This window comes from Chenopodium quinoa, unplaced genomic scaffold, assembly GCF_001683475.1.
Source record: "Chenopodium quinoa cultivar QQ74 unplaced genomic scaffold, ASM168347v1, whole genome shotgun sequence".
Lineage (NCBI taxonomy): Eukaryota > Viridiplantae > Streptophyta > Magnoliopsida > Caryophyllales > Amaranthaceae > Chenopodium > Chenopodium quinoa.
In genome coordinates, this window is record NW_018744878.1 from 863974 (window position 1) to 877252 (window position 13279).

The following is a 13279-nucleotide window of genomic DNA, read 5'->3' on the forward strand; positions in this document are numbered from 1 at the left end:
GTGTGGGGTGGTTTTTTTTATTTTTCTTGGTAGAAGTTTCCGACGGATTTGTATTCCGTCGTGAATTTCCGACGGACTTTTTCGGGCCAGAATATGTTCCGATGCATGAATTTTGTCGGAAATTTCGTCGAAAAAGGTCGTTTTTCCTACAATGGGTTTTCCGACGACAGATTTCGACGGAAAACAAGGTGTTTCCGAAGATTTTTTTCCCGTTGGAATACGGAAGTTTTCTAGTAGTGTTCCTTTTTTAGTGTCATGCATTCGTCTGTAGTGTGCCCGATATTTGAATGGAAATCACATTATCTTGAGGGATCTTTTTTCTCCCCTTGTATGTCACTCTCTCTGGACCGCTGTACAGTGTCTCCCATTTTATTCAAGGTCCTAATTACACTTGCAGGCGGGTTAACATTGAAACAATATTCATGCAATTTAGGGAGGAGTTCAGGATCTTCCCTCCAATATGTGAATTCTCCTTTTACAACATTGACAATCAATCAATTAACCTATACTTAAAGTGACACTTGTTGTGATGTCATTAAAAAATTTCCCGCCTTTTTTTTCTTTCTATATTTTTTTTGCCAAATTTGAATGACTTCCAATTTTTAACCTACAATAATACTTATTTTCATTTTGACAACACATTTAATCCAATCACTCAATTACTTTTTATTATTATTATTTTTATAACATATATTTTATATACTAGGAATCTTTTAGTTACAAATATAGTAACATAGATTAAAATTAAGGTATTGAAATATTTCGTATATCATTATCCAACATTATTATAATATTATCAATTTTTTTCCTCCAACTTCAAATTTATTTTAATTAAAAATAGAAAAAAAAATATTTTGGTAGCATACTTTGTGTAAATCTTAAAATTATACATAATGTTTATAAGAACAACCAAACAAAATTATTTTATTATATTATACTCCTCCGTTTTTTATACTTTCTCCGTTCTGTTAATATTGCAACAATGGACTTTTTGCACTATTCATCACTCTTGTTAGACCATACAATATGATTTATGCGTTAAGTAATATATGGTCATGTGGGAACTTGTTGGATTCGTCACATAAAATACTTTCACAATATCAACTTTTTATAATTTTTACTCTTACACAATTATAGATATTTAGCATATAAAATGTGCATAGGGATGCGTAATTTCCTCCTTGTTGCAATATTAATAGAACGAAGGAAGTATGTTATAGTTGGATTTGTACATTTGTTGAGACACAATTTTAACCATCAATATCTTTAATTAAAGACTATTATTTTGTTAAAAATACTCTTTTTGGTAAATTATTATTAAATCAACATCATTTTTTATAATTTTTTTTATGAAGTTTAATTATTACCGTGCATGGCACGGGACTTAACCTATTATATAAATAAGTGCTTAGCGTTGTAGTGGTGGGAGCCATTGTAATTCTTGTCAAAGATCATGGGTTTGATACCCAAGGGAGGCAGTTTCATTAGTGACTTGTCATTATTCGTTACAAATCCTTCTTCTCCCCCATAAGATATTGGGAAATTCTCACCGGTAACACCCAACTTCCGTTTTTTCTCAATGGTAGAATATAATATTTTGGATTATCATTGGTAATCACCAATTAGTAATACTAATTTACCGGTAACATTAATGAAACTTTTACCTAAATCCTTAACCATGGTTACTATGTTAAGTGGAAAATTAACTACGAAATGACTCAATTGCCCCTATTTATTTCCCTTAACCACTTATGTCTAATCAAATAACTTCAAGGCTTCATCTAGTATATTAATTGCAAGTCAGCTTGCAAATTCTGTTGTTAATCTAACTGGAAAACAATTGAGTACTGTCGCAGATCACGGTGACTCATTCCCTATAGCTGACCTCCTGTCTCAACAAGAACCTTTCGCTGGAGCATTTTGTTTAGCCATGGTAGTATTAAGAGAAATTGAGAAGAAGAAGAACAAGGAGTACGAATAGAATTGGGTTGTTTAAGGTTTATATAAAGGGATAATTGATTGAGGGAAAATAGCATATAACTTTGGAGGGAAGTGATTTTTTAGAAGGGTAGGTTTGTAATTGTGTTATTATTAATCCATGGTTAGTCAATAATTAGGTAAATGTTTCATTAATGTTACCAGTAAATTAGTATTACTAGTTGGTGATTACCAATGATAATAAAAAATTTTGCATTCTACCGTTGAGAAAAAACAAAAGTTGGATGTTACCAGTGAGATTTTCCCTAAGATATTTAATATCTTTGAAATGCCTTTTTTTTAACTAGCTTTTAGAATATTTATGCATTAATTATAATTGGTATGCGGTCGATGGGTAATGGTGACCTAGCACTCGTAAAGTCATGGATCCGCCACTGAATAAGGGAATTTCACCCCTAATTATCTCTTATGACTTTATTTGGATTGAACCTCCAATCTAATGATTAAAAGACGCTCTTCTGTCCACTAAATTAAACTTAGCTTCATGATCTAATTTTTTTTATAATCTAATTAAAAATAATGAATAGAGTACATATTCTGGAAGAAATAATAAACCGTACCATATATATTAGGGGCATACATACTAGGCCAGCCCATAGAAGTGATATAAATAATTATTATTAGACTGTGACACCTCATTGATATCAATCAAAGATTGACTTACATTAAGAATCCTTAAATACTTTGACAAAATATCAAATCACATTGACTAATTATATCCTGTGTATCATTTTTATCTTTTACAACTTTTATTAGAATCTCATAACATACATTAATCTCTATATATAAGCTCACCACATTCATTCATAAAATTAATAGGTTTTTAAAATTAAATTTACGGCTTATTGCCCATAATTAAGCCTAAACAAGCAATGGAGTCAATCCCGTGTTCAAGGAACACGATGAAAATGTGTCTCTTGTTCATCCTCTTTTCAATTTTTAATAATTCCGCTTTTGCGGCGAAACAGGCACGTAAAGTTGTTACATTTTAATTTCTGATATGGATACGGATATGATACTATACGAGTATTATTGTTATTGTTATTGTTATTGTTATTAATTTATTTTTTTCAATGGTTGAATTTAGTCTTATGTCGTGTATATGGGAGCACATACTCATGGTCCAGACGTTACACAACAAGATTTGGAATTGGTAGAGAATTCCCATCATAATTTTTTGGCTTCATTTGTTGGAAGGTAATTAATCGATCATAAATATTACTCGTAATTTATAATAATTGTATAATTTGATTTTATATACTGTTTTGTCTTTGGATTACAAAAATGCTATATTAAATTATAACTTAATTGTGCTTTGATTTTAATTTATTGGATTACCAAAATATTGTATTTTTTTTTTAATTGAAAAAAAATGTGATATATAGTCAAGACAAGGCAAAGGAAGCAATATTTTACTCATACCAAATGAATATTAATGGTTTTGCGGCAATTCTTGATGACGAGCAAGCAGCAGAGATTGCAAGTAATAATTTGATTTTTTCATGCTTCAATCTAATTTTTAATTTCATTTTTAATAAATAGCCTAAATTACAATTGAGTCATGCTAGGTTCATGCATCTCACATTGATAATTCTTAATGCTCAAAAATGTGTACTGAATATGCAATCAAAAGTATAGTATGGAACAGATGAAGTATTTATTTTCACTACTGTAGAGATTACGAATTAATGTTGATTATCATATTCAATTCATCTACTATCTCCGTTAATTATTATGTGCAACTTTGGGGTATTATTTGTGAGATACAAAATATCCCAAAGTTGCACATAATAATTAACGGAGGTAGTAATATAATTACAAAACATAATCATACATATACAATGTTTACAAAACCTTGAAACTTAACAAGTTTAGGGTAAAATGGAGCATTGTGAAATGTTTACAACATAGCATGACTATATTTATACAATAACAACATAGCATCTTGAAATAGAAATATGCGTAGGATAGAATAATAGACTTTCTATACATTATCTTAAACTTATTAAGAGTACTTCGTATTATTCTACTACTAATACTTTACATATTATGATTTAAATTCATTAGGGTGAAGAATACTTAATGCTTTCCTTTATTTTCCGAAACACAATCATACAATTAAAATGAGAAATGTATCACAAATTCTCAATGATAAATTTTCCTACATTTCTAGTAAAACTTAAACATACATACTAGTATACAACGTTTTATATTGAGCTTCATTTTATTATGTGATAACAAAGAATAAATAATTTTGACAAGCAAGTTAAAAAGTAATAAGGTTATAATATGTTTAATTTTTAAGATTAACATTGGTTTAATTAATTTTGTTGTTTTGAAAATGAATCAGAACACCCAGGAGTTGTTTCTGTGTTCCCAAATAGAGCGAGGAAATTACAAACAACAAGGTCTTGGGATTTTATGTTGCTTGAAAACAATGGTGTAATTCCTTCGGACTCAGCGTGGAAAAAGGCTAGATTTGGGGAAGATACTATCATTGCTAACCTTGACACCGGTATTTCCTTAAACTCATTTGTGTTTATCATTCATTCTATCGGGTAAAAGCTACACATACAATTGAGATGTTATTTGATTCGTCTTAGTGTGTAGGAACATAAATATTAAAAAGTGTTAAATGTTACGAGTATAATATAAATATTTTTGGTTTAGTTTTCAATGTGTTGATTGTTAAATATACCAATAGTCAATGACCCAAATTTATGGGTTGACAAAAAAGAACATTGTAACATATGAACATTGTACCATGCATGAAACTACAACTGTTACAATTATAAATTTAAAATCATGTCATAAAATTTGAAGCACATTGTAACATCAAATTATGGTTGAAAAGAATTTCATGAGTTTTCTTACAAACTTACTAAATGATGAATAGGGGTTTGGCCTGAATCAAAGAGCTTTAGTGATGAAGGATATGGACCTGTTCCTTCCAGATGGAAAGGTGGTTGTGACAGTCAGAATGGCGGTGTCCGTTGCAATAGGTTTGTTACATTTCTATGATTGTACAAATTTTGATAGAAAATACACGCAAAATATTCTCCTCTAAGGGTTAGGACCTATGAAGTACTAATTGCGTATTATTGATCATCTTGTAGGAAGCTTATTGGAGCAAGGTACTTCAACAGAGGATTCATTGCTGCTGGTGGAAATGCCACGGAAGCAATAAGCTCTCCACGTGATGTCGCTGGCCACGGAACTCACACACTGTCAACTGCTGGTGGCAACTTTGTTCCAGGAGCATCTGTGTTAGGATTAGTCAACGGAACAGCTAAAGGTGGATCACCAAAGGCGCGAGTAGCTGCTTACAAGATCTGCTGGGGTAACTGCTTCGATGCTGATTTACTAGCAGGCTTTGATATGGCTATTCATGATGGTGTTGATGTCCTGTCTATCTCGGTTGGTGGAGAAGCTGGAGATTATTTTAGTGATGCAATCGCCATTGGATCCTTTCATGCTATTCAAAGTGGTATCGTCGTGGTGTGTTCTGCTGGCAATTCTGGACCTGAAGTGGCATCTGTTGCGAATGTTGCACCATGGATTGTTACTGTTGGTGCAAGTACTATGGATAGGGAGTTTCAAGCTTTTGCTGAGCTTCGAAATGGGCAGAGATTTAAGGTATCAGTCTGCATCTAACAGTCTTATGACCTTAGAAGATTGTCTGTTAATCTGAAAGTTTTATGCTGTGTTCAGGGTTCGAGCTTATCAAAACCTTTGGCAGATGACAAGCTTTATCCACTCATATCTGGTGCTCAGGCGAAAACTGCCGATGCATCTGCTGCAGACGCGTAATTTAATCCCTTTCTTTACCATCAAAGCTAGTTCTGACTGTGATATGTTGCAAACCTGATATTAGTCTGTTTCTGCAGTATGTTGTGCCTGGCAGGCACATTGGATAAAACTAAAGCACAGGGGAAAATCGTGGCATGTCTTCGTGGTGGTAATGCAAGAGTGGAGAAAGGTGTGCAAGCATTACTTGCAGGAGCTGTAGGGATGATCCTTTGCAACGACAAAGATAGCGGCAATGAGATAATAGCTGACCTTCATGTCCTTCCAGCAACACAACTAACCTATACAGATGGGGCTGCTGTTCTGGCCTATATCAATTCCACGGCGTATGTGTATAAATATTGTTCAGTTTGTTCATATATTTCTTTTTGCTTATATTTCTTAAAATCGTTGAATTTATTTCTTTTGTTAATCTGGAATGAAAATTTTGTTGACAGTGAACCTTATGGTTACATCACTCATCCAGCAGTTTTCCTAGGTACCAACCCAGCTCCTTATATGGCTGCATTTTCATCCAGAGGTCCAAATCCTGTTACACCTGAGATTTTAAAAGTAAGTTGTGGCACTTTAAATCTTCAGTCTGCTTGAAATTGGACCTATGCATAAGTTTAATTCCTCGGCTTTTATGTTTGGTTATATGTTACTTGGACTCGAGTATTAATGTCTAACAAAGTAACAATGACACGAGTTTTTTTTTTTTATAAATTGAACTTCAATTTCAAGTCAAGTAATGATGTTCTTGTGCTCTGCAGCCTGATATCACAGCACCAGGAGTGAATATCTTAGCTGCATACTCTGGAGCAGTAAGTCCAACAGAAGAACCATGGGATAAGCGTAGAGTTTCCTTTATGTTAGACTCGGGTACTTCTATGTCTTGCCCTCATATATCTGGGGTTGCTGGCCTTCTCAAGACTCTGTACCCTACATGGAGCCCTGCCGCAATAAGATCTGCTATAATGACTACTGGTAGCCCTGCAACTCTTTTTCTGATCTACTTATTGTTCAAATTGAAGTCATTAGCATATGAAACATTTCTAGACAAAATCTAAATAATATATGACTTTTACATTTTATGTTGTTGCAGCTAGAGTCAGAGATAACACAGAGAAGCCAATGCTGGATGCATCTTTCGCTACAGCCGACCCATTTGCCTATGGAGCAGGACATGTTAGACCAAACCGTGCCATGGATCCAGGGCTAGTCTATGACTTAACCGCACGCGATTATTTAGAGTTCCTTTGCTCTCTTGGCTATAACCAAACCATGCTCCAGTCCTTCGATCCTTCCAACAAATGTCAAGCATCAAACACTACAAGTAGTGGCCTATTGAACTTCAACTACCCTTCAATCACAGTGCCTAAACTTTCTGGCTCAGTCACTGTCACTCGAACAGTTAAGAATGTGGCAGAGGCCTCGACTTATGAAGCTCGTGTGACCCAACCAAACGGCGTTGAGGTCACTGTGGAACCGAAGTCTTTGCAGTTCACGAAAGCTGGAGAAGAGAAGAGTTATAAGGTGACCTTAAAAGCTCAAGCTGGTGGCTTGCCTGCAGGGTACGTTTTCGGAGAGTTGATATGGTCAGATGGAAATCACTTTGTTAGGAGCCCCATTGCAGTTGCTGCAACAGCGGCTGCTGCTCCTCCTGCTACTAATAAATCAAAGTTTGTAAATTAGTTCATTTAAATTATCTAGGATATTATATAGAGTTTTTCTTATAATTTCATTGTTAAATGTATTTGGTGTTCATTTGTTTTAGACAATTACATCAATTTTATTTGTAACTTCTTAGAAGAAATGATACAATTGACCAAAGAATGCGAAATAGTTCCAGAACTAGCAGGTTCTTGTCAGTTTATGAATTACTCTGAATTTATAATCTTTCACTTGGTTCACAAAAAAAGTCGATTACGACATTACTAATGAATGTTCGGAAAAAGTTGTCACCTTTTACCATTATTGTAACAACTAATTACGTTCAAATTTGATTTGTGAGGCCAATACCAATATGTGTGCCTTAATTCTTTTACTTTATTGATTGATTGTTCCTCATTTACAATAATAAGAATTTCTTCTTGTTAAAAATAAACAATCAATTAAAAAACTGTACATGTTTTGCTTGATCATTCGAGAATTTCTTCCTTTTTTAAAAAACCAATTCTAGAAGTTAAATAAATAAATCATTTTCTCGAAACATTGCTTCCATTTTACTCACCAAACATCACTAGAACTCTCTCAAAATTTTCTCTTTTCCCTCTTATAAAACCAAAACCCAAAACTCCCTTCAAACAAACCAAAAAAAAAAACACAACAAACAACAAAACTCTCTTACAAATATAGTTACATTCATCTTTGTTTAGTCTAATTCTTTTACAACAACAAAAAGAAGCAAAATGGACGTGAGATTTCCTGGATTCGTCGACAACATCTTCCTCGACAACATCCAAGACATGCTAGACCAATTCACAGATGAAGTATCCGACACCAAGCAACAACCCAACAACCCTTCTCGAGTCTACGTACGTGACACCAAGGCCATGGCACGTACACCAGCCGACATCAAAGACCTACCTAATGCATACCAGTACATTGTTGACATGCCCGGGGTTAAGCCCTCAGAGGTAACGGTGCAGTTAGAGGATGACAACGTGCTCGTGGTGAGCGGCGAGAGGAGGAGGGACAAAGAGAAGGATGAGAAGGAAGGAGTGAAGTATGTAAAGATGGAAAGAAGAATTGGGAAGTTTATGAGGAAGTTTGAGTTGCCTGAAAATGCAAATTTGGAGAAAATTAGTGCAGTTTGTCAAGATGGTGTGTTGACTGTTACTGTTGAGAAGGTGCCTCCTCCTAAGCCTAAGGTTCCTAAGACTATTGAAGTTAAAGGTGCTTAATTAATTAAGATGTATTAATTTGAAAAATTATGTTTGATGAATGCTTTTTTTATGGAAGATGAGGAGTTTGTTGTAACTTTAAAGTCACAAATAATGTATGTTGTTCTTGTGTTCATTTGGATTTGAGTTTTTGTCAACTAAACTTTGTAGTATGTTGCACTAATCAAGTTTCAACCATGGTTTGATGGTATATATTATACACCTTGTGTTTTCTCTATTAATTCATGGTTTTGCACTTTTAATCCACTAATTTGACAATTAGGGCTTATTCTGATTGACTGAAGTGGACTGAACTGAACTAATTGGAGCTGAACTGAACTGAATATTTTATGAGAGAAGGAAATTAAGAACTAAATTGAACTTAACTAAACTTATTGGAATTGAACTGGAAATAATCTGAAGAGAACAATCCCTTATTCTGCAATATATCAATAAATTATATATTTCACTTGTTTATGTAATTGTATTTTGGGAAGCACTTATAACTATTCTAAATTAAAAGTTGATATCATAACTAAACACATGCTACTTAGCTTCCTCATCCATTTGCTATAACAAGTATTTAAATTACAAATAAAAATATTTAATTCATATTAACGTGCATTACACAAGACTAGTAAGCTATTAATTATATTAATCCCCCTATTGCCTAAAAAGAACAAAGGAAGTACTATACAAGTAAAAATTGTCAAAATAGAATAAATATTTTCAAAGTAAACAGAATAATGCCAAATTTAACCTTTTATTGTATTGGACGTTAATAGCATCAATCAATAATCAGTTTGGTGTAAAAAATTAGACTCGATTAACCTCAGACCAAACTAGAGAGAATCGCCCACTCTCTAAGTCAAAAAATATACGAAGTAGTTTATTTTATTTCAGGTCCAAAATCCTATAGAAACTAGATGTAAGCCTGTGCGATGCACGGTTTTTAAATATTTCATTTTGTATATTTTTTTTGTAATTTCTTATTTTTTTTTAGTTTTATTTTCTATTATATTATTTTAACATTAATTTAAGGTAAAATATTTTGTTAAGTTTTAAATTATTCTTATTCAAATTTTACATATATAGAGCTTGAATTTATAAATTGAAATAAATATTACCTCATTCATCTTTATAAATATTAATTTATAAATAAATAAATAAATTTATAAAGATAATTTTTGTTTTTTTTCATAATTTAAATCTTAAATTACTATTTTTTGTTTTCAATTCTCAAATTTCATTAGTTAATTTTTTCTTAAATGGTGACTGAATATTAAAATTCTAAATTAATATATAAATCTAAATTTTCATTGGTCGAAATATTACTTTTGCTTATGTGGCGTGCGATGCACAAATTTTTATATACATTTTGTATATAAATATTTTTTTGGTGATCTCTTAATTTTTTTTCTTGCATTATAAATTTAAAATTTTGTATGAAAGTATCATATCATCAGATATTTACATAAAACCATTAACATCAAATGATAATTTATATTTTTTAAATATCAAAATATAATTTTTAGTTTTTTAAATAATATAAATCCTAATATCTAAAGATAATTTTTAGTTTTGGAACAAATAAAAATGATAATATTTAGTGTTCTTAAATAAATAAAATCCTAATAAATTACTGTTCGTCGTTTTTATTTAAAATTTCATTCGCCACTTTTGTTTAGGTGGCGAGTGATTTTTTTAATTCTAAAATAAAATAGAAATCTAATTTTTAATTGGTTGAAAAAATACTGTTAAAGGGTGGTGAAATCATTTTTTTAGTAAAATAAATCTATTTGAACTTTTTTTGGTGCTAATAATATTTTCCATCTTTTTTGTGGTTTTAAAATTAAAAAATTTATTATGAATGTTGCTATTTGGTCAGCTTTGTTGCTGATTTTTACATCATTACTATGAATGTAAGCCCGTGCGATGCACGTTTTTAATTATTTCATTTTGTATATTTTTTGTAATTTCTTAATATTTTTTTGTTTTTATTTTCTATTCTATTATTTTAACATTAATTTAAGGTAAAATATTTTGTTAAGTTTTAAATTATTCTTATTCAAATTTTACGTATATAGAACTTGAATTTATAAATTGAGATAAATATTATCTCATTCATCGGATAGTTAGATAAAATCATTAAATCAAAATATATTTTTTAATTTCTAATTATTTGTTAAAATAATATAAATCCTAATGTAAAAGATAATATAAAAGATAATTTTTGTTTTTTTCATAATTTAAATCTTAAATTACTATTTTTTGTTTTCAATTCTCAAATTTCATCTGTTTATTTTTTCTTAAATGGCGACTGAAAATTAAAATTCTAAATTAATATATAAATCTAATTTTTCATTGGTCGAAATATTACTTTTGCTTATGTGGCGTGTGATGCAATATTTTTTTGGTGATCTCTTAATTTTTTTCTTGCATTATAAGTTTTAAAATTTTGTATGAAAGTATCATATTATCAGATATTTACATAAAACCATTAACATCAAATGATAATTTATATTTTTTAAATATCAAAATATAATTTTAGTTTTTTAAATAATATAAATCCTAATATCTAAAGATAATTTTTAGTTTTGTAACAAATAAAAATGATAAATTTAGTGTTCTTAAATAATTAAAATCCTAATAAATTACTATTCGTCGTTTTTACCTACGTGGAAAAAATTTAAAATTTCATTCGTCACTTTTGTTTAGGTGGCGAGTAATTTTTTTAATTCTAAAATAAAATAGAAATCTAATTTTTAATTGGTCGAAAATATACCTTCGCTTATGTGGCGCTCCCAATGCTCTCCAAAAATGCCTACTTTATTTATATATATTAGATTGGTATTTAAATCAATTTTTAGTTAAATACTATGCATAAAACTCTATAATGATTCTTTCTCCTTTAATGATGAGCGAGTAATTGTATACTAGTACATTGATAAAAAAATTTCATCAAGGTTAGTTTAACCCAGATCTCAAGTTCGAGACTTGGGGAAGTCATAAACATTAGTTGAGAGAGTCTTAATTTCCCTCTACTTAAGGCAGTTTGAATTCACATTAGTTGGAATCAAATAAGCTATAAATTATCAGACATAATTGCATTTAAAAAAAAAAAAGTGTAATCTTAAGGGCTGCATATAAGCATCAAACACAATTTTTAAAATTGCACAAATTTAAAAATTCATGACTAAAACACGGCGATGCGTAGATCAATGTGATTAATGCTCGATAATTGATCCAATTTAGGTTGTATTAGTTTGATCCCCCAGTTGCAATTTGATTTTAAGTTTTCAAAGATTATTGCAATTCGGTCCATGGTCCATGGCCTACATGGGTCAGTACATTTCCTATCTTTTTCTCCATTGTTCTAGTAAGTTCTAAAATTATCTGAAAATTCCATATTTAGTAAACCCCAACTTTAAACTTTGACACTATATCCATAACATTCTACCACCTTCTCGACACTTTTCAATAATCAATGCCACGTGAAACTCACACAACAACCAACATTCAAGAACACCCCAGAAATATATCAAACTCTTCCATTCTCTCTCTAGAAACTTCTCTCTACACCCTATATAAACTCCCCCCTTCAAACTTCTAATTCATCAGCAAAAATTCACTCAAGCATTTTCACAAACACTTTGCAATCACATAAAAAAAAAAACAAAAAACCCACTTCAAAAATCAACCAAAATTCAGCTCCCAAGAAAAAGAAAGATGGATTTCCGCTTCACAGGCTTAGACACCCCCATCATCCACGCCCTCTCACATTTCCTCGACGCAGACGACTTCACAACCCCCTCGGCAACCGACAAATCAACCACAGGGTCAACCGCCCCATCAAACGCCTACGTCCGTGACGCGCGTGCGATGGCGCGAACCCCAGCTGACGTCAAGGAGTACCCAAATTCATACAAGTTCATCATCGATATGCCGGGGTTAAAGAGCGGAGATATTAAAGTTCAGGTGGAGGACGACAACGTGCTGGTGATCAGTGGAGAGCGAAAGAGGGAAGAGGAAAAAGATGGGGTGAAGTATTTGAGAATGGAGAGGAGAATTGGGAAGTTTATGAGGAAATTTGTGTTGCCAGAAAATGCAAATATGGAGAAGATAAGTGCTGTTTGTCAAGATGGTGTGTTGACTGTTTCTGTTGAGAAGTTGCCTCCTCCTGAACCTAAGAAGCCTAAGACTATTGAGGTTAAGGTTGCTTAATTATGGGTTTTCTTCATTATCTATGAATAATTAGTCTTGATTAGTGGTGAAGTGGTGGTAATTAGAATGCTAATGTTTTTTTTTTTTTTTTTGGTGAGGGTGAGAGTCGTGGTGTGTGTAGGATTGTGTGAGCTTTTTTTCTATGTGTGATGTAATGGATGGGAATGATGATGTAATGTTGGAATGAAATTATGAAAATGAAATTATCTTGTTTTTTTCTTACTCCGTAGACCAGTACATTGTCTATTTTTTGTTTAGTTTAGTATTTTCTTTGACTTTTATTTTCTAATACAATAAACTAATCTGGCTAAAAAAAAAAACTTTAACAAAAAATTCTCTATATAATAGACTAAAATCAGTTTTTTTTTTTTTTTTAAATAGTAATA

At 31.6% G+C, this 13279-nt stretch overlaps 3 protein-coding genes across 3 annotated transcripts; all 3 read left to right on the forward strand.

The window, feature by feature from the left end:
- The first annotated feature begins 2906 nt into the window (after positions 1-2906).
- Positions 2907-7499, forward strand: LOC110705813 (subtilisin-like protease SBT5.4). Its single transcript, XM_021883746.1, has 11 exons — positions 2907-2966; positions 3086-3195; positions 3384-3481; positions 4349-4513; positions 4895-5000; positions 5115-5634; positions 5710-5804; positions 5886-6131; positions 6243-6357; positions 6558-6771; positions 6890-7499. Exons 1-11 carry the CDS (start codon positions 2907-2909, stop codon positions 7477-7479), a joined length of 2319 nt encoding a protein of 772 aa, XP_021739438.1. The 3' UTR covers positions 7480-7499.
- Positions 7500-8187: 688 nt separating this feature from the next.
- On the forward strand, positions 8188-8817 carry LOC110705394 (17.6 kDa class II heat shock protein-like). The gene has a single exon (XM_021883242.1). The coding sequence runs from the start codon at positions 8196-8198 to the stop codon at positions 8688-8690; it is 495 nt and encodes a 164-aa protein (XP_021738934.1). The 5' UTR covers positions 8188-8195; the 3' UTR covers positions 8691-8817.
- A 3193-nt stretch (positions 8818-12010) lies between these two features.
- On the forward strand, positions 12011-13115 carry LOC110705395 (17.3 kDa class II heat shock protein-like). Its single transcript, XM_021883244.1, has one exon. The coding sequence runs from the start codon at positions 12399-12401 to the stop codon at positions 12891-12893; it is 495 nt and encodes a 164-aa protein (XP_021738936.1). The 5' UTR covers positions 12011-12398; the 3' UTR covers positions 12894-13115.
- The last annotated feature ends 164 nt before the right edge of the window (positions 13116-13279 follow it).

Bases quoted from the DNA above. Each gene is read 5' to 3' on its own strand.
- LOC110705813 (XM_021883746.1), top strand. From the start codon at position 2,907: ATGTGTCTCTTGTTCATCCTCTTTTCAATTTTTAATAATTCCGCTTTT. The intron at 5,001-5,114 runs GTTTGTTACATT...ATCATCTTGTAG, and splicing joins GGCGGTGTCCGTTGCAATAG to GAAGCTTATTGGAGCAAGGT. The intron at 6,772-6,889 runs GTAGCCCTGCAA...ATGTTGTTGCAG, and splicing joins ATCTGCTATAATGACTACTG to CTAGAGTCAGAGATAACACA.
- LOC110705394 (XM_021883242.1), top strand. From the start codon at position 8,196: ATGGACGTGAGATTTCCTGGATTCGTCGACAACATCTTCCTCGACAAC.
- LOC110705395 (XM_021883244.1), top strand. From the start codon at position 12,399: ATGGATTTCCGCTTCACAGGCTTAGACACCCCCATCATCCACGCCCTC.